General features: G+C 39.7%; 1 protein-coding gene across 6 annotated transcripts in view; it reads right to left on the bottom strand.

Annotated features, from left to right (window-relative positions):
- The window catches only part of plce1 (phospholipase C, epsilon 1), an 86,284-nt gene that overhangs the window by 51,784 nt on the left and 12,799 nt on the right, over nucleotides 1-21,701 (bottom strand). For all 6 annotated transcript variants that reach the window (XM_087179239.1, XM_087179240.1, XM_087179241.1 and 3 more), the window contains exons 6-7: nucleotides 5,001-5,167; nucleotides 4,062-4,204 (exon numbers count right to left, since the gene is read on the bottom strand). In XM_087179239.1, coding sequence (XP_087035365.1) covers nucleotides 4,062-4,204; nucleotides 5,001-5,167 — 310 coding nt within the window. The remainder of the gene's footprint in view (nucleotides 1-4,061; nucleotides 4,205-5,000; nucleotides 5,168-21,701) is intronic.

Here is a 21,701-nt window from a genome sequence, read left to right as displayed (position 1 = left end):
ATGGTTTGTCAGTGAAGGAGTGAAACAATTAATGCCAAAATCACACAGCCATTATTTGATGAGTGACACCTGCTCCACAAATATAAAGGATCTATATCTATATCTATATGTTTGGCCTTTTTTTTTGCCAATACCTGACTTGATGAAGCCGCTTGGATAAGAGGCGAAACGTCTTCCACAGACAAATACAAGTCCAGTTGCCTTCGATTTAATCTGAGAAAGAGACAATACCTAACTTGTATTATTTCTTTTTTTTAATATCTAGACTGTGTCTGTAATGTAATTTGTGTCTTTTTACCTTGCTACTACTACTACTTGTTTGTTTCTCAGATCAATGCTTCAAGCGAAAATATGTTAGATAACATGAGGAATGAATGATTCAATATGATGTTTTGGTTTCTTCTAGTGTTGCCATGACTATTTTCACTATTGAAAATACTGCAGATTAGTTTTTCAATTAAGACTCTGATCTATGAAATGTAAAGAAAAGGAGAAAAAACTGCTTCAATTGATGCACTTACGTTACTTTGATGAACACACACATTAACAGATGCAAGCCTTGAGCATATGCGAACTGAGAACATGTCCATCTCTATATAAAACATACTTAAAAGGTGCATTTTCACAAATATTGTGCTCAAAGCCTCAAACATCAGCAGTGTTGGAGCTGACATGGACTTCACACGTTTCACAAAGACAAGCTCCATGAAACAAAAACAACTGCCTTTAATTACGGGCATATTCAGCAATGATTTATGGTCTCTCTATTTCTCAGTATGCTTCCACATGTGTTACAGCAGCACACACACACACACACACACACACACACACACAAATACACATATCACCTTGACCTTACCCTTGTCTTAACCAGTTGGCATTTTTTTCCAGTACCACTATTTGCCTTTATAGGTGTTGACTCTCACAACAAAAGCCTGTCACACTGACCCAGACATGTGCCAGCTCAACCTGTAAGTTGTCATTTATCAAAACGTCCTCTTGACCTATACCACTAAAACCGAATCATTGCCGTGTTACAGAAAGACATAAGTCTTTCACATACATCAGAGTAACCAGCAAAATGCTTCAGATCGTGACAGTGAATGTGGAACGTAGAGAAGGTAAAGAAAAACATTCCACCTCTCACCACTCACAGTAAAACTCTAAGAATACACCAAGGGTGGCCGGGTGATTATCCTGGTAATCTATGAAAGCATTTGGGCCAGAGCCACTGGTCAGGTTTGTTAAGTGGCTCCTCCAGCCCCAGTTTTTCTGCCACTGTCTTGTACCCAAAATCAATTCTTCATGAGGCTAATAATAGGAATTATATGCTCAAACACATTGCATTCACAAGAAAAAATAAATAAAAATAGGAAATGTTTGGTCATAATCAATACCTCTGTATGTCATAGTCGTGACTTAGTATGTCATAATTATGGCAAGACAAACTCTTGTTGTACTATAAAGTTGTACTATAAATAATATCAAGCATTTGTCAAATGTAACACCTGCTCTTACAAATAACTGCTGGCATCAACACAACATTTACTGTTTAAGACTCAGACTGTTCCAAATCCAGCTGAGCTTTTACCTGTGATATGCAACTGCTACCAGGATAGAGGAAAGAGTTTTATTAGAGAATACAACACACAACATTTCAAAATAGTAGTACAAGAGTGTCAGTATGAATATTGGGTACTGAAAAGAAGTTACAGCTCTGAGATTAAAGATAAAGATACAGAGAATCCTTGAATAAAGTAACAAGAGCGAGGCAAAAACGCAGGTTTCACTATTTTTTTTCCCCTTTCCCCCGACAGCTGCATTTTCATTACAGGGGAGAATGAAGACCAAAAAGATGGAGGACAGGAAACGTATAGAGAGAGAGCATAAAAGCCTGTTCTGTAGAGATGGCACAAAGATGACCCCCTTCACCAGAGAGGATAAAAAAAACCCTTTGATTTCCAGAAGAGGTTGACCACGTCAACAGATAGCGGTGGTACACTTCTTTTCTAAAGCTGTGTGTCTCTTTCAAACATGGCCAGTTTCATGTGACAAACTCAAACCTGCCATAGCGTATTTATGAAAAATGTGTGAGTTGTGTTACATTTGATGAAGATTTACGGCAAGTTTCAGTACCAAACATGCATTACATGTTTCTTGTCTTTATTTAAGATGATGCTGCCCCTGTAACAGGGGCAGCATCATCTCTGGAGACAAGACGCTGCTTTCTGGTACTCTAAATGTCAAATCATTCAAATGGCACATGCCTGCCTTTGACACACAGAGGTGGTTTGCCTGTGTGTGTGTGTGTGTGCGTGTGTGTGTGTGTGTACGTACAATGTGGCTGTGAATATGGACCTAAGCCTAGGAAGGTAATGCTAATATGCAATGTTCGGTGTCCGGATAGCTTTGGTACTAGGTTAGAGAGACAGACAAAGTTAGATAGGGAGTCTCTCATGCTGTCGTTGTGTGTGCATGTGTGCATGTGTTTGTGCATATGTGTGTGTGTGTGTGTGTGTGTGTGTGTGTGTGTGTGTGTCTATGAAATCCTAGTCCTGCCAAGACTTGTAAGCTGCTATGTGTGCGCGTGTCTGGCTCTATTTTGTTTCCTGTAACACCCATTAGAACAGAACACAGTGTCATGGTGAAGATATGCACTGTGTGTGTGTGTTTGTGTGTGTGTGTGTGTGTGCGCGTGTGTGTGTGAATGGTTTTTGCCTCCTTTCTGGCCAAAATGAAAGTTTGATGATCAGAATCAATAATAAAGCAAATCACAGAGAAACAAAAATAAAAATGAATGTTTTGTGTGAGCTTGTGTGTGTGTGTGTGTGTGTGTGTGTGTGCACGTGTGTGTGTGCACGTGTGTGTATGTCTCCTTGATTTTGCCAGAGACAGCCTGTCCCCTGGCCCACTGCCAGTGGAAATTAATGTCAGGATCGGCTTACATTTAAGTCATATGTAGCATCATTGTAGAGAAGTGGACAGACAGTTACCAGCTGAGCAACTGACCGACAACCCAACTGGTTGGACAATGAAGTCATATGAAGAGAGAGAGAGAGAGCGAGAGAGTATGAGTGATAGAGAGAGATGACATACTCTATGCATGATAAAATGCATGTTTGTTTATTTTCTTGTCCCATTAAGGAAAATAAGTTTTATAGTTGACCTTTTAATGTCTTTCTCAGGGCATTTCAGGGACAGAGCTAGCTGCTACCCTGTGGTATATTAAGGAAAATGAAAAGCAGGCGTGTGTGTGTGTGTGTGTGTGTGTGTGTACGTTTGTTTTTATGTGTTTGTTTGATGTGCATATAACTTCTTTTCAGATGTTAAGGAATAACCGAATGTGTGCGCCCAAGTGTTGAGCGGATGCTGTGGTGTCATGGGGGCTTTTTCTTCTTCCTAACACCACTTGAGCATTGTGTGTGTGTGTGTGTGTGTGTGTGTGTCTGAACTGGAGAGAGTGAGAGCGCAGAGAAGAGGATGGTACAGAGGAGGGAGAAGGGACAACAGCAGAAATAAAGAGAAAAGACAAAAAGGAAAGGGCAACCACTGGGATCAACAACAGACGTGCTCCTGCCGACCCAAAACCCGCTGTGGACAAGGAACCATGTGGGAAAAGAGCAGAGAGGAAGAGAAAAGAGTGGAACAGAGGATCACAGGGGAATAGTGAGAACCTTTTCTTCTCAGAATCAAACAGACACAGGCCCTCTGCCCAGAGTCCCTGCTTCACTGGCCATCCAATTTAATGCTCCTCTGGTCTGATCTAGTATGGAACTGTTGATTTTTATTGTGTAACTGTGTTATATACAATTACTGGAACAAAAGTTTACCTTAGGGGCAATAAAGTTGTATGATATACAACACAACTAAACAGAAAGTTTAACTCTTCACTACTCTTGCTTACATTTCAAGCCCTATGCTTCTGAATCTGACTCAGGAAAAACTTAAATACCAACAGTATCTAGGCAGAACGGACCACATCAGTTTAATACAGCGTTAATTCACAAGGTTTTCCGCGCTCAGACAAACAAATAAACAAAACCTTTTCCATACACACCCACCTTTCAGCACAGCGTGGCTGTTGGGACCCTGGGGCAAAGGGTAGGGCAGGGCAGAGCGCGCACCAAGAGCGGTTGTGGCCTCTAGTAGGGCTCCGGTCAGGAGGGAACACACCGATGTCCTCTGGCCACAAGAACGATAAAACCTAGAAATGAAGTGTCAAGAGGAAGAAAATCATGCCCAGTGTCTACGTACTGTGAAGTGTTTGCCTGCCTTTGCTTTTGTTAACAGGCCAAAACAGCCAGTAGGAGGCCTAATAGCAGGCTGTCTGGTCACTTGAAGCATTCACAACGAGCATCTGTGAAATATACAACATCAAAGCTTTACATTGACTTCTGAGCTGTTTAAAAATTTGTATCTAGAAGATGTCTGGTATGATCTACTATACATACAGTATGTTAAGTAATTGTAGATGGCATTTGCAATAGACGATGAGTAAGCAAGTCTTAAGACAGACTTTCTAGTGACTGACTGTATTTGTCTCTCACATTCTCACATTCAGAAAACAAATCAATTTATCTGACAGTTATTCTCTAATCAATTAATCATTTAGTTAAAGTCCATTGTTTATTTATCTATTATTTATGTCCATCACAATTTCCAAAAGCCCAGGTGATGCCACCTTGTTTCGTTTGACCAACAGTACAAAAATATCCTCACTCTGTTTTTGTTTTTTTTTAACTAAAGTGCCTGTTTTAGCCACCATAAATTACAGTATTATTTTTTTCCACTTTTAAGTTGCTGTTAATCATCTACCTTCACTTAATTTTCTAAATGTTGAACTGTTAATAATGGACAAATTCACAGCATCTCCAGGACAAAATCTTGATGCACATGATGCACAAGGACCAAAAGGGCAAACTTACTTAGATTGGTGTAGTTTTTTAACATGACTGGAAAAACTATATAAGGCAATAAAAAGAACCATAATAGCTACAAACCCAGGTGGCGGAGAGGGATCACAACACCAGGGATTAAGGAAGGAGCTCTGATCAGGTCTGGCACAACAAGACTCCCTGAGACGCACACATCCAGGGCAAGACAGCAGTAGCTTTCTGGCGGGATGAATCAGGTTGACTTCTTCTCTGTCCTGCACGCAGTTGGTAACCTGTAAAGGAAGCAATTGACAAGCATGTCTCTTAGTGGGAAGCAAAACTGGCAAAAACCAGAGTTTGAGAAGTCATCAAAGCTGTGCTGGCAACCTCACAACTGTCAGTCATTGAAAAATATTCAGTTCAGTTAGAACTCCTGTGGCAAGAAAAACACAAACTCTAGTTTTCACCAGGATTGTCTCATTTTGCTACAAACAAAAACTTCATCAGTAATTTGAGAGATTACATAAAAAGTTTTAAATCCAATTGAACTCCATCAACCTTCGAGTGTGCATGAACAGAATAACTGAGATGAAAGAGTCACACAAAAGCTTCAAGGCAAAATCCACTTCATCTGGAGCTGTTTTTCACCTTTCAGGCTGTTATATAACATTTGAATCAGAGGTCATTGTCATCAGCTCCTCTTCTGTGGTCATTCTCAGAAGCAATTTCCTCTTGACAGAGCAGAAATCAAAGCGTGAAAAGAAAGAATTAATAGAGAGAAACACCACTGTGGCACATAACAGATAGGAAGAAAGGTGGGAAAACGGATCCAGACAGAAATCATCTGAGCGAGACACACTGATAATGTGGGTATACAGAGAGGGAAAATAAGCAGCAGACAAAAGGTAAAGACAGAAAGAAGAGACGTCACTGAGGAGTTTTAACTGAGTGAACGTTTTGACCTTAAAGAAAAGCCTCCTCCTCTTTCCGTTCACACTCTTCTTGGAACAAAATCCATTTGACATAAAAGGAAACACTTATCCAAAACGAGTGGCTTGTTCTTTGTCCTTGGGTGAACCTGCAGATGAGCCCTTCTGCTACGAATTTCAGAGAAAAACCATTAAGGCAACATTTTGTGGCAATGTAAGTGGGCAGTAATGCCCTTCAGTGGCGATGGATATTACAAAATCGGATAAAATCAATACTGCTGACAGAGTAGGGGATGAATACAATACAAGTTTAATGAGAAAATGCAGCTTGAGCGGAACTGTCATCGACGGTGTTGATCAGCACTGCCTCACACTATTGCCAAGAAGGAGGTAGGTGAAGGCTAACACCCACAGGATTATTCTCATATAAAGTACATGTGAATCTGTGATCACTCTTTTAAAAAATGTCCTGTTTTGTATTAGGCACAGGCTGGCAGTGCAGTGGCATAACATACACATACACACCCACAAACACACATAGTGCAATGCCAACTCAGACTCCTAATGGGATGGGTTTCCTGCATGGGGTGTAGGCCTCGCTGTTGTCAGATCTGAGCCATCTCCAGGGAGAGGAGACATACCAGCCTGCACGTTTGTAGAGTGAGAGAGCCAGAGTCAGAGAAAGGGTGAGACACAAAGCGCACACACACACACACACACACACACACACACACACACACACACACACACACCTCCTTTCTCAGTAACAAGCCAATTATGGGAGATACACTGTATATTGACCTACATTCCAGAAACAAGCTTATTCCTAAAAAGCTGAAACTTTCAACGATATTAGGAAATCAAACATTGTGATTAAATCCATTTGGACTAATAGCTTCTCTGATATTTTCTTTCCTTATCCAGAACCTTCACTGACTCACATTTCTGGTAGAAGACCTCACTTGCTCTATCAGCATGCAGAGACTGTGCACGTCCACTGCACAGACATGAAGTCTCCTACGTTAACACTGTATTCTTCCACATTCAAAGGGAGCTAAAAGCAACAACTTGGCCTCAGTTTTACATAACACTCATGGCTTTACTATGTACTCTACATTTAGATGGCCATGTTTTTAGTTAATTATGGCTGGATTTTATGTTTTCCTGTTGCTAATAAACAAACAAGCCAGGAATCTTGGGTAGAGAAGTTTTTAATGCTATTTTGCTTGAGTGCTTGAATATTTCTGTACTGAGTGAGCATCAAAGCTTTAAAAACACCATTGGAATAAAATGCAACAAACTGCCTTGAACAACAACTTATATGGGGTTTGTATTTGTGTCTATAAATCATTATTCCACAATGCCTGTGCCAACCAACACCTCAGTACACAGAGTCTATCTCTGTGTACAAGCCGTTCTGCTAATTGACTGAAGTTTTCTGCAGCACTCAAGAAAAATGGATAAAAGGACCATTAAGAAAATGTTTCTGGGTTGATGGGTGATGAAATTTTTGCCTTGTATGGTTCGTATTCATTATATTATATCCTGTTAAACTAACATTTTTGGCAGTTAAAGAACACTTTATTAAGGCAACTTGATATGATCACTATCTAAATCAGGGTTCAACAGAACCAACATACATATTGTACATATTCAACTAAAGTCAATGATAGCTGACATTTTGTGCTGTTTAAAGATAAAGTATGGCTTACTGTATATTGGCAATGATGAATGACCACTACTGAAAGTTTCCCCTGGGATTTTCATTACTTTGTATTGCTGTCGTCTACAACAGCATGAAGGCCTTAACGAAACAATGAATCCTAAACGAACTATTAAAAAATAGAGCCCCTTCAGTGCATCTGGTGGAAACCTCTGGGATATGATTGTGGACTATTAAAGAGATGATTATTAAAATGGGGCCGGGTTATCCAATCTCTGTACTTACTTTACCTACTATTTGTATGTTTTCTCTGCCACTGAACGTGGTTATAATAGAGGTTATAATAGAGGTTATAATACAACCCCTGAGCAGCGTGACATCTTTAGGGCAGATTGGAGGCTACAGTGAGTCGCTATCGAAAAGTGACGAGTTGGGCCGGGGCTAGTCTGCTAACTTCAGTAGAATAAAGACATGATAGAGGCGAGAGTTAACATTGGCGTCTCTTTCCATCAGTGGAGACGGCAGTAAATGAATGAAATTTGATGATGAACTTGTGACGTTTCTTCTAGATTGGTAAGTAAACAGCTGTTAATGCTAATGTTGGCTATGCAGTGATAGCAAATCTTACAAATATGTCCTTTAAAGTCAAGAAATTGACTTTAAAGGACATATTTGTAAGATCCCTTGTTTTCTTTTCTTTCTCAACATGATGACATTTGAAAAAGGATACTATCTCATCAGACTGTAAAGGTTAAACAATGTTAGTTCTACTGTAACACACAGACCTGCAGTTTGAAAGTTGACTGATGGTGTTGACTAATGGAGCATGAAAAGTGTGTGAGAGTGTGTGGGTAAAAGAAGTCCTGACTACAAAGGGCACTGTAGGGTATGTAGTGCTGCTTTTGATGGACACAGAGCAGCTGTCTCCATGTCTCCACACACAAACAAACACACACACACACACACACACACACACACACACACACAAAAACAAACCCATCTTCAAACCCCAGGCAAACACATGGACATACGGATCGACTTTCATTCAAAATGAAAAAAACGCATGCACATTACAGCAGTGCTGTATGTCCATATACATACACAATATTTTATTTATTTTTTAATCTATGATGGGAGAAGTTTCAGATGTTTTTCTTTGATCTGATTCTCAGGTTTCACAGATGTCCCAAGACAAGTGAATCCATAAATAACAAAGACAGAATGGAAATTTACTCTTAAAGGCACAAGGGAATGAAGGAGTGAGTGATGGGGTGAGTGGGGGATTGAGGGAGTGAGTAAACAAGCTATTAGCTGGCTTTAACATCCATTAAAGGGAAAATAATTAAATAAATCAACCGTATTGTTCATTTTCATTTTCGCTGATACTTTTTTAATCTCAATTTAAAAAAACACCATTATAATCAAGGCAGGCAGAAGGACAGAAAGTACTGCTTTGTAGCTGCAGTCACGTCCGGCATGGGTGTGATAATTGCATTTCAGCTTAGCTACATAAGTACAGGTTCACCATGCTCTTCTTCCTAGTAAGTTACAATACCACTGATCTCACCATTCAGCCAGTTAGCAGAACTATGGCTGCGTGAGTCAACTGCCACTAATGCAGCCTTGTATCTCATGTTACACTGTGTCGGCACAGGAAATGCAAATGGCTTAAGCTGAATGAAGGTAAATTATAACTGCTAGAGGCAGCTGCACTGATTGAAAAATTGACTCCTCTTGCAAATTGAACACTGTATAATAGACAGTCAAAGTCTGTTTTGCTAATCAATGTAACAATAATAATTGCATACAAACAATTTGATCTGTGTTTTAGGACATTGTGCACAAATTGAACCTAAGTATTATGCTCCCTTTACTATATACAGCATACACACATAAGTTTTGACGGCAGTTATAATATCCCAACTCGTATTTCCCAACTGCTGGAGGCTTACAAAACATTGAGGTAACCGTTTGCCTCAGACAGAGTATGCAACACTTTTCTTACTAGAAATAATGCCTTCCTGAAACATTTGTTCCTGTTAACAACTTAGACAGTTTCCTCTCTCACCTTTGAATTCCAAAATGACATCACCAATCTGACTGTCAGTGCGGTTCAATGACGTATCCCATGTGTTTGTTTGTTCAAAGCTTGCTTACACCTGAAGAGTTTATAGAGGAGGTTGTCTTTCTCAAGGACACGATTCAAACTTACGGGATGTCCACCAAGCCATGAATTAAAAGAAAATAACATAATTGTAAAGTCACCAAACACCAATATAAAGTTACATTGACTTTTATGTTACTGACAATCAGTCCAGGTAACTTACAGTTATGAATGAGTCTGCCATTAAGGCCCATTGGCGCTCTATTGGGTAATTTCTCTGCCTGGCAACAGCCATTCTGGGAAAGGATTAGCAAGGGGCACCACACAGATCTACTGAACTTTGAGCTGGAATGCACACACACAAAGCCATATCCATACGCATGCTAAAATGCAGACATGCGAACACACTCTGACTCATGCCCGTGCCGTTATGCATCTCATACCAGACGTATACAGTATCTATGGGCTGGAGCTGTCTCCCTGAAATCTAACCACCCACATCTTGACCTCTTTACTTTGATGACTGCGACCAACCACACACACACACACACACACACACACACTCCCACACTGACACCATCACAACACACTAACACTCTCCCTCTCTCAATCACACAGACACATAATACACCCCCCTCTTCACACACTCTTCAATATTCTCCAGTATTCCAAGGCAGAGGTCCCGCAATACAATATAGCCCAGCTGTCTGAGAAATGCGGTGTGCGTCTATACCTATACAATCCCTCTCCCACTATTGCCATTGCCAGGACACAAACTTTAATCTGGTATTGGTATCATGAATTAAATGAACACAAGTGCTCAAATGGGATTACACTAATCACTGCTTTTGTACCCTGCTGGGCTGCCATCCCCCGCTATACTCTACCACGAAGCTGACATTCAAGGAGAAGAAATACATCATTTTGGCTGAAATCTACTTTTAGAAGCATCATGGAGGGTCGAGGTTAGCTGAGGTTAACCGGGGGGAGGGGTGGTTAATGTTAAAAGAACTCTGTTATTCTGGTCTGAGGTCACTGGGAGAGACGTCAGTCTTAACCCTTCCTTCACAGAACAAGCAGACTTTCATCTTAAAGACATTTGCCAATTGTCAGAGTATTGTTTATTTTGGTCTTCAAAATTTATTTTACGACTTGCATTTTTTAATTCATCATCATCGTTATTATTATTATTATTATTATTATTATCTGAAAAACAGACAACAAAACTCGCTGTAGAAAAGTGCCTCATTTCATGATACATCAAACTAAAATCACAATAAGTTTGATGCAAAAGAGCATGTAAAAAAAGGTTCACAACATCATGAAGAAGCTGTAGGATGTGGCGCAATTTCCTATTCATTTCCTCATCCCATAAAATGTCTTTCCAGCTTATAGCATACACCATTAACAGCAAAGATTAGCAGGCAAACATTAAAGGACACTTGGAGATCAGGTTTGCTCTTTTAAAGTAAGAGCAATTTCATCAACTCATCAGGAAAATGAAGCCACCATTTATCACAGCAGTGATCATATAATCACCTCTCCTGCACATTACTCTCCAATGTTTCTGCCTGACTAAAATGATTTTTGCAGAGCAATAAGAACTCAGTGGAACTCAGCTGAATCTTCCCCATGCTTCATTCTGTAAATTATGTAAATCACTAGAAGATTTAGGTCTGAGAAAGCTCCATATTCCTAAAATCCTTCATACCGCTTGGACTGCGTGTTTGCTTTAACGCAGTGAAAATGGAGCCGACAAAGCTCTGTGGTGGGAAATGAAGAAAATGTGCACCCTGCCCACCCAACGCGACAGGCACGTTTAAATCAACTGCACCTAGTCTATTTGAAAACTCGGTGAGGAGCCAGGTATGTTCAGCAGCTCTGGTATCTCAGCATGTCCGGACACTCTTAACCCCACCCATCCTTGACAGCGTAAACCGAATCAAAAAGACATAAACCAAGCACACCCAAACATGCCACGGAGACATCCCACCTCCGAGGCCAAACATGTGAAAAGGTGCTTCAAATTTGCTGCCCGCTCTGCGATCACTGGTTTTTATTTCTGTGTGTGTTTTGTTGTTTACTACACACACACACACATAGCACACCACTCATCTCATCCCCAGCTACTCTTAATCCTGGTTTGCATCACTCAAAAACAGACTAAGCACCGTCCTGTTCTGCTCTGACCTTTTCTGCTGTTTCTGTCTCCACAAGGTAATGTTTGCCTTCCCGCAGCCTGAGCCTGGACTGTCTCACTGCTGGATGGGTGAGCGCTGTGCTCAGTTGTGAGTGTATGAGCTCACAGGCAAAAAAAAAAAAAAAAGGTTGTGTATAATGATGTGTACACAGAAACAGATTCTATATGTATACAGTTTTTTCATGTGTATTCATAAAGGTTGTGTATTTACTGTATGGTCCGTGTATTCATGTACTTTTGATGATGCAGATTTTTATCTGCGGGTATGAGAATATCCTCTATGTGTGTGTAGGTGGTCCACGTACTACTCGTCTACTAGTCCCTCTTTTGAAGAGTCAGTGTTGCTTAGACTAGAGGAGCCTGATGTCTGAGTATTTGCAATGCAGAGCAATGCGTTCACACAAACAATCAAGCATCTGCAGCACATTTCGACATGAACATAAACCATATACAGTCAAAGTTGCTCACACATTAAACACACATTTCTGAGCAAACCTGACGTCTTTTTTTTTTTTTTTTAAAGTAACAAAACAACAAACAAACAATCCTGATCCTTGACTGATATTTCATAGCTGATTATCAATGCATTGCCTTGGCCCTTAGGTTACAAAGCGTTGTCTCTCTGAGAGATTCAGCATTGCCAGCCACATTAAAAAGATGGAGCTGGAGACAAGAGATGTTTACAGCGCATCAACACGTACAGTGAGAACTGGACTGACAGCAACATCCGCTCCAGTGGACACAGAGGAAATGACTGACAGAAGACAAAGAAGACAAAACATGACACAGATACGATGCAAAAGAAATACCTGAACTGAAGAAAAATGGGTGTGAAAACTAAAATGCATTCGGTTATCACGCAACTGCAGTGCAATTTTGTTGCTTTACAGACTAAGGCTTGAAAGAAAACCTCTCTTGTGTGACTCACATCTTAGGCCAGGCCCTCTGTGGCTCAGTGGGTGGATTATGATGATAACATTTCTGGGGGTTAGACTCATGCAATACTGTAGTGAAAATGCAATGTGGGTGTTGCAAGGGTTTGGGCATTTGGGAACCCCCAAAAGTTTTTAGGATATTTCTTTTCTGGGATTCCCAATAACTGGAACACTTGGCATTTTCTTTGTCCATTAGATGAAAATGCCCTTAATTATGGCCAAAATCAAAGATAATATACATTCTAGATTGATACAAAATCTCAACTGGTGCATATATTCATTTAACACACATTTAAATCTTTATTTCAAAGCTGTAACAGTGTGTTATTCAATTTAGCTCATAACACCACTTATGACCTGCTGGCTCTGGGCCCTAGTTATGTAATCAGGTTAAAGGCATGCATACAGCATCTGACTCTCTGGTTGCACAGTTGTATCAGTTGTTGGCCTGTGCAGAACCAGATAGTTAAACCCTTGTACATTTAGGCCCTTTGTCAAATTACAGGAAATCAAAATAGATGCTCAAATTACTCTGCTAAAATGAATGGAAATAGAAAGGAAGATGATGGGAAGATAAGGGAATGAGGGAGAGGATGAAGAGAATTAATGAGTGAGCGACAGAAGTAGAAAAAGTTGGAATGATAGAAAGAAAAAAAACAATTATAAAAGAGATCAGCGAGGTTTGAGGACGGTTTGCCAAAACAGGAATAAAGGTTCAATAGAAAGCAGGAAGAATCAAGGAGAGAGGACGGAGGAAAAAAATGACGGATGAGGGAGCGGAGGAGAAAGGAGATGAAAAAGGACAGTGCAGCAGCAGAGACAAACAAGAAGGTGAGGAGAGAAAAACACTGGGGAGCATAACAGAGGAAATGGAGAGGGAGGCCAAGGGTGACTAGAATCATAATCCCCTGTTGAATTTCACAAGGAGCTGTTTCACCAAAGATCCAAGAGCTAGACCCACCTCCCAACACCGCCTCACACCTTTAACAAGCTTAGGGCATTATTGTGTGTACTTTGTGTGCATGTGTGTGTTTGTCACACAGAAGTCAGGTCAAGAGCAGTGGAAAACTGTGATGGGCAAAGAAAGAAATAAAATAAATGAAAAATAATTGCTATTTATCATAAACTCAAATAGAGAAGTTAACCATGAACTGAAATACTACACACAACATTGACAACATACTGCATGCTGTTGTAGATGAGATAAGCAGCGTTAGATAAAGACAAGCTACTTTTGCAGGTTAGCAAGAAAAAAAGAAAGAAAAAAAGCAACAGAGAACACGAAGAAAGTGCAACAGAAAAAACGGGTTTACAGGAAGGAACTGAATAATCAAATTTGTCGAGAGTAAATAGAGGGTAGAAAGAGAATGACAAGCTGTGTTTGGTCACACTTGTGAGATCCCAGGTCATCATGTCAGAAGATAATGTTGAGGAATACTTTTGAGGAAGTTACATAGCAATATTAAATAGATATAATTAGTATTATCCATTAATGTCATTATTACAATTACAACAAATTAAAAATCACAGTACGTGGTTCTTAATGAGATCATCCTAAATACGCATAAGATAAAGGTGAGGTTAAAGGAAACTTGTATCTTCACTGAGTATCGCGTTCATAGGTTTCACTTGATGTTGCTCACCAGCAGCACCACAACAATTCAGGAGATGAGGACAACAAATTAAGCTTGATTAAGAAACGTAACTTGAGCCCCATGCTGATGACCTCATTTCAGAGTCAAACTTATGATAAACAACATGTAAGAATTCTGTTTTACTGCACACAGTTTCTATGCAGCCAAGCCAACAGAGTGGAGACATGAGAATAGGAGGCCATGAGTTCAGGTTTGTACTGTTACAATCCCTCTCTTCATAATCCCTGCAATGTAGATAAGATAAGATTTAGGTCTAAGAGAGAAAGGCATGAATAAGATTTTTTTTTTTAAATGAAATAGATGAAAAAGGAAGAGATGGCAGAGGAAATATAGCAGAAAAAATATATATGATGGAGGAATTGGAGAGAGAGTCGGAGAGAGCAAAAAAGCAGGGTCATCGCAAAGGCCAAAACAACCTGGAACCCATTACCCAGAGCACCCAGTGGGACTCCTCCACACCACCACACTCCCCCACTTACAGTTCTCATGATGTCATACTACAGTGAGCAGCTACACTCTAACACATAACAGCACACAGCCCTGCTCAGACACCAGGAGATAAGCCTGATGAATGTTTTTCACTTATGAAACTCCTGGACAAAAAAAATTGTCCTGGTGCTACATGCAGACATATACAGTCTTAAAGATGTGCAAGCTGATTTTGGATGAATGCATTTGCTGTTCTACAGATTCACATAATAAAGATTACTGCTACAACACTTAATAGCCCCCTGTTCACCAACAGCATTTTTTCCGCCCTTTTTGATTTGAAACTGTTCCTTGACCTACCTTCTTCCAGTTATGTTACATTTTCCAAAAACTATAAATGTCAAACTTTATTTCCTCTCTGTTAAATCACGACAGAACAGAGGTGCGATAATGTGCGCGCTGAGAAATCTTGGTTTTTATACTTGTCACACCACAGCAGGTAAGTTCAGACGTACTTTGACAGCACTGCACTGTCAAACACTCTCCCTCTGTTCAACTCCGCACAAGACATTCAACTTAATCAACAAGCGCAAATCCCATCTGTGTAATAATGGTCACACTGGAATGTAAATCACAAAGTGGAGTTCATTACAGCCACAAAACGCAATGAATGAAAAAGATGCTTGAAGCTGAAAGTTTTTCGCTAAGTGCAACAAGAGCTCGTAGTAAACAGCAGTAAACAGTTTACTTACTGTAGCACAGAAAAGACTGAAATATTGAGGAGAATGGAAGAAAAACCACCAAGCTCTAATCCCTCTTAGTGTGTGTACACTTAGAGAACTGAGAGAGGAGGCTTGAGCGAAAGAAAGAACGAGTGAGCGAGAGAGAGAGAGAGAGGGAGAGAGAGAGAGAGAGAGAGCGAGAGAGGAAGAGAGAGAGGGAGAGAGAGAGAGAGAGAGAAGCAAGCGAAAAGGAGGAGGTAGAGAGAAAGAGATAGAAAAAAAGATGGGAGGGAGAGATACAGAAGTAAGAGAGACAATAGTGGGGGGAAAAGACAGAGACTCAGAGATCTCTGCCTAATGCAGAGGGTACCCCATATTAGGTTATGAGGCAACTGGCCCATCACAACCCAACAGCAAGAAAGGAGATGTTATCAGAGAGTCCGCTCTAAACACACAAAGCCCGAGGAGACACTGGTATACAAGGTTTCAATCGATCCTCCTCTGGGAGCCTGTTCAATGTGTAAACAATGTCTGACAACGCTCAAATAAGGTCTCGTGTTTTGGTTAGGAACTAATACACAGAAGGTGAAAATCAGCCACTGAAGCCCCTTTTTCAACGTCAACATCACGTTGGTCTAATCCCAAAGTGATCCCAATTTCAACAAGACACAATCAATTCTCAGTGTGTTAAGTCGATCAAGGTTAAGGAGAGGTACTTTTGCTAAAAGACAAAGTGATGTTTATATCAAGAGATAGTGCTCCATTAATTTTATTATTACAAATAGACAACTTGTGCTTCCTGGGTGAAGTCAGGAAACAGTGCAGAACTTTTCCAGTCCCAGTGGCCTTATTAAACTGTGCAGTTGTTGCTATAAAGTATTTTAAGAAGGTTATGTCAGTAAAACGGTGAACAATGTAAACTAAATACAAGTAGCACAAATAAAAGTCTCGAGAGAGCTTCTGCATCTACCTTCTGTTTTGAAGTGGGCAAAACGCAAGAACTACAACATATGAGGTGATATTATAATATGAACTGAAAAGTTTTTTTTCTTCTCACTTTTCCTGCAATGTTCAAATTATTAAAAAAAAAAAAACTTTGAACACAATTATAAATTATAACATTCAAAAATATTATTAGTACATTGTTCAGTGAGACAAATGAAAGCTACATAAGACTGATGAAGATGAGAGTTGAAAGCTTTGGAAAGGGCCAGTAAGTGAACCTTAAGCTCCACTTGTTGTCTCAAAAAGTTTCAGAAGAATTGAATGTTTTCAAAATCCTAAAAAATGAATGAGTCTGTTAAGTCCTTTTGTGATATTCTGTATTTTCTGATATTCCTTTCCGTCTATGTAACACCCTAAAAAATGGCGGTTGTGTTAGTAAAACGAGACCCTGCATATTGTCCACTTCTGGGTGAAACCTAATTAGTCTAACTGAGCCCAAATCACCTTTAAGGTGTCATAATGGCTAAACAACATCCACATTCCAGCTTGGCTTTTCATAGGCACAGGAGATGCTGTGGGGGCATTAAACCATATTAGAGACTGAGATACGGCCACTTGATCCTTGTTATTTGCTTTGCTCTGGTGAGCGTTTCTATGCCAACCTCTAATTAATGACCAGTGTTGCAGCTTTTCTCTTAAGCCAGATCACTTAATGGCAACCCACAGCACTTGCAGTTTATTGCAACAACTCCATTTTTAATTCTAACACTGTGACTTTTTTCACTTTCATTTCATTTTTTTAAGCTGTAGAGAAGCAGACCCTGACCTATAACCTCTGTGTTTATGTTGAGGCAAGTGAAACAACAACTGGCATGCATAAAATGAATTTTAGCAAAGATTAATTTCCCCTGAAACCACAGGCCCAGCAAATTTCTTCTCTAATTAGTAATTGCAGAGTATGCTCACACACAGACACACGCATAATCACAACAGTCACAGGTCTAAGTGAATACAGTATGTCCTATTGAATCTGCCTGTAATCAAGCGGAAAAATTAATCTGTTTCATGCCCAGTTGACATCAAAGCGGTCTTCAGAACAAAGCAAACAGCTGGCCTGCCCTCTTTGCATTTCTTTGGTCAATATTCAGCTAATGAGACTGGCCTCCTGAGCCAGTAATTAGAGGTCAGATTCATCTATTATACTACATTTGTTGAATTAACTGCCTTGAGAAAGCACAAAGTCCCCCAATCAATATGAATGAAGACAGACACAGTGCGATGTGGCTCTGTCGAGTTCTGTGACTGTGCACACTTTTCAACCGCTGAACATCAACACCAGCCTTATTTCTATATCTTTCTGTGAATACCTCAGAGCAGCTTCTTACAAGGTGGAACTTATATTACGACTCAATATTTGCAAGGATAATTCTTGTAAACAGCAAGGGCCCTTTTTATTTCAAAAAGCATACTGCCCTCTGGTGGATGTGCATAAAACATTAAACATTTCTTTTTATTTTCCAAGCATAAGCTGATAACGATGAAGAAAATAACTAGGGATGCGGTTAATAATTCATTTTATTATCAATACAACAGATCAATTAATAGTTTAGTTGATCGACAGAAAAGCAACTATTTTGATAATTGATTGTTTAAGTAATTTTTAAGGCAAAAGTCTCAAACATTCCCTAGTTCTAGCTTCTAAATTGTGAGGATCCTCCTATTTTCTAATTAATTATCTTATTATCTGTGGGTTTTGGACCATTAATCAGACAAAGTCGTTTTAACACACGGTCACACACACTTGGGCTTGAGGAAAGTGTGAGGGACATTAGTCACCATTTTTGACATTTTATAGAACAGACAATTAATCAACTAATGGAGAAAATAATTGGTAGATTAACTGATAATGAAAATAATTGTTACTTGCAGCAATCAATTAATCTCTTGATCGTTTTTTCATTTAATTTAATAATCCTTAACTCTATAACACGTTGGAAAATAGTCACAATTAATCACAATTTCCATGAGCCTTAAGTGACAACTTTAATTTGCTCATTTTCTCTGACCAACAGTTATCCCAAAGATATTCAATCTAAAACTACATAAAATCCTTATATTTGAGAAGCTGGAACCAGTGACTCTTTATTATCAGTTACTACACATGCCATCTATTTTTACTGTTTTGTTTTTTTGTTTTTTTTTGGGGGGGGGGGTTTCTGTCAATCAACAAATTGATTCACTGAATAACTGCTCCAGCACGTTGCAGCAATAACACAAAGATCACAATGACAATTAGTCAGACACACAGTATGACAAGAGTGTGGTGATGAAACTTCTCTTACACGCACACACACACACACAAGCATGCAGACCAGGGAGTACAGTATGTATGCCAAGATCTTCTGATCTCTTATTAAACATAAACCATGCCTCAAGCCTCAGCAGTCACTGGTGCTCACATCTGAATTCATCTGCAGCATAAACTGCTCTGTTGTCCACTAGGTGGCACCAAAGACTGACTTTTCACATCGCTGCTAATACCAATTCAAATCAGCTCTCTCACTTTATCATTGCTGTCAATTTTTTTTATATATATAAAAAGGAATAGACAGCATCTTTCAAGTCATGCTTATCAACTTTGGAGACTATATGTACGTTTTTCAGAAATCCTGCCGACATTGCCTTTGGCAGTGCATTTTAATGCTGCTACACAAAAACAGAAAATGCCATTTCAACTATTATTGTATAACATCCTGTAGGCTTCTGTGTGTATTTTTGGCTAAATCACCTCTGGTTAACCTCTCAAAATATTAGTCAAAGCATTAGGAAGGGGAGGTGCCATGCTATTTTTTGCATCAATTGTTTTAATCTTTGAGTGAGTGCAACAATAATAGCAGCAACACGCAACTACTTCATTCTTGTTTAATTCATTTTGGGTTTTTTTTTGTTTGGTTGGTTGTTTGTTTTTTGGGTTTTTTTTGGGGGGGGGGTGAATTTCCATAGAATTACTCTTTTCTGAATCAAACCAGAGGGTGTTCAGGGACATTACCAGTGATTACATCACTGGAGGAGTACAGAGACAGTATGACACATGTAGCAGCCATGTAGTCAAACTGTTGTGGGCAGAGAAGCTATGTCACATGAGGGTGATGAAACTGGGAGAGGTCAAAAGAACTAAAAGTTTGAGAGTTAGTCAGCATGACAGGAAGTTCAAGTGTGTGTCCTTGTTTACATTTCTCATAATGTATGATATCCTATAAGGATAATTAAAGTCCCTCTTGTGTATTTGGATGGAATTCCCTTAATGCCACATAATCATTTTTTTCCATGGCTATCGTCCCAGGCTACGCAATATTGATCAGGAGTTTGTGTTTATGCATGCTGCATTCACCTCTTGGGGTCAAAATTCTCCACTGTCTGTGTTTGTGTTCCGGGTCCTGACCCACAGTTTAACAACATCGGCTTTGGATCTCTGTAGGGACAATCTCCCAGTTTCTGGAGCAGTGGAGTTTTCCCACACTGTCACAGGGATGCGAGAGGCCTGAAGCAAAAACACACTCGCATGCAGTTTTGACACCCTTCTGTCACCCCACAAAGGTAAACACATGGAATGTCTTTCAACAAAAACAAATGCAGCAGCCACATGCGTTCCTGAGCAGCAGATTCAAGTTAACCTATAAAATCCAATGGAGCTGAGAATGGAGTCTTGTCATGTTTAAAGAGCTGAGAGGTCACTTTATCGAGACACTATCATTCTGAAGAACTGCACTCCTTTACAAAGGCATGCAAGATATTTACCGTCCTACCCCTCTTTCTGTGTAAGCAGACATCTGACTAAACAAGAGTGTGTCTCAACACACACACACACACACACACACACACACACACTCAGATACACACTAATCTCTGCCTAAGCCCCAACACCCAGCTGAGTGAGAAAGTGGCCTGCTTGGCACATTCCTTTGTAGTGGCACAACACACACAGAGAGAACATAAGAGTGGTAGACACAAGGTTAAATGAGTGTGACATACATGGAGGGTAAGCCCATGTGTGTGTGTCTGTGTGTGTCTGTGTCTCTGTAAGTGAGCGTGAATCTTTTTCACTAGTTAATTCTTGAAAAAATATTTTTCTTTATCATTTTTTTTATATTATACTCATTAGATATTATGTTTTGTATTTTTTTCATTAGCTGAATGTTTACTACCTGGTTGTTTGAAAATTGCTCTTTGGTAATAAAAGATTCAAGATTTGATAAGAGGTTTATTAGACCCAAGTATTTCACAAATTGGAACACAATCACAGATGGAGCCAGTTATCTTCACACACTATTTTATGAACCTTTTGCCCATGTGCCAACCACAAACTGGAAGATAATCAAACCTGCCACTCCCAATTTGTCTTCAAGTGGTTTGTTTGAAATGATTCAATCTCCAAACCGATTGGCCGGATCCGATTAGACAGTCACCAGTTAGGATAAGAAATATGTTTGATATGCTCAGCATGTACTGTGTGATGTGTCGTGTCACTAAATAAAGCAGAAATTAAAGATCTGAACCTTTCTCTGGTACATTCTGTACTGCTACTATGATGCAAGTGAATGTTGCCTAATTGATTCATAATCTTGGAACTAGGATGAATACAAAAAGAGAACTCCCTTTTTTAATTGCATGCCTTGCTGATTACGCACACAAAAAAACATCAGCAGGTATCTCGCAGTAGACTGGCAAGCTGCAGTTTCTCAACTCCTATACATGCCATGCTAAGCCAATTTTCACAGCCTGGCCTCATCAGGATCTTTTTTCTTTTTACCTTTGTATTTTTTTCCACAGTGCATTACAGTGTTCACAGAGCAAGCTGCTGGCTGAGAGCCTTTCAGTCATACAGCAAACAAACATGTACAGCGGGTGCACTTCAACAATTGAAAGAGGTGAGATAACTCACTGTGTGTGGGGTCTGAAAGAACTCGCTGTGTGGACTTTATGTTTGGACTTTTGTTTATTTCCTGTTTTATTTTGAAATACATACCTTGTGTGTCCACCGTGTGTTTTATTTCCCGTCTTTGTACAGTTTCCCAGCATTGTAATTATCCCACCCTGATGTGTTTCACTTGTACTCTATTATCCTAGCCTCCCTGGTGTATTTAATTGTCTTTGCTAGCTTGTCTGTTTTGCTCCTGTTTAGTTTCCCCACTGTCTCCTAGTGTTTCCGTTTTGTGTTTCGCCTACATTTTCGATCTTCTGTGTT

The sequence above is a fragment of the Seriola lalandi genome, unplaced genomic scaffold (genome assembly GCF_002814215.2).
Source record: "Seriola lalandi dorsalis isolate HSWRI2012SDOR001 ecotype SW California unplaced genomic scaffold, Sedor1 jcf7180002054801, whole genome shotgun sequence".
Classification (NCBI taxonomy): domain Eukaryota; kingdom Metazoa; phylum Chordata; class Actinopteri; order Carangiformes; family Carangidae; genus Seriola; species Seriola lalandi.
Note: the sequence above shows the minus strand (reverse complement) of the source record. Positions and strands in the feature narration are given on the sequence as shown.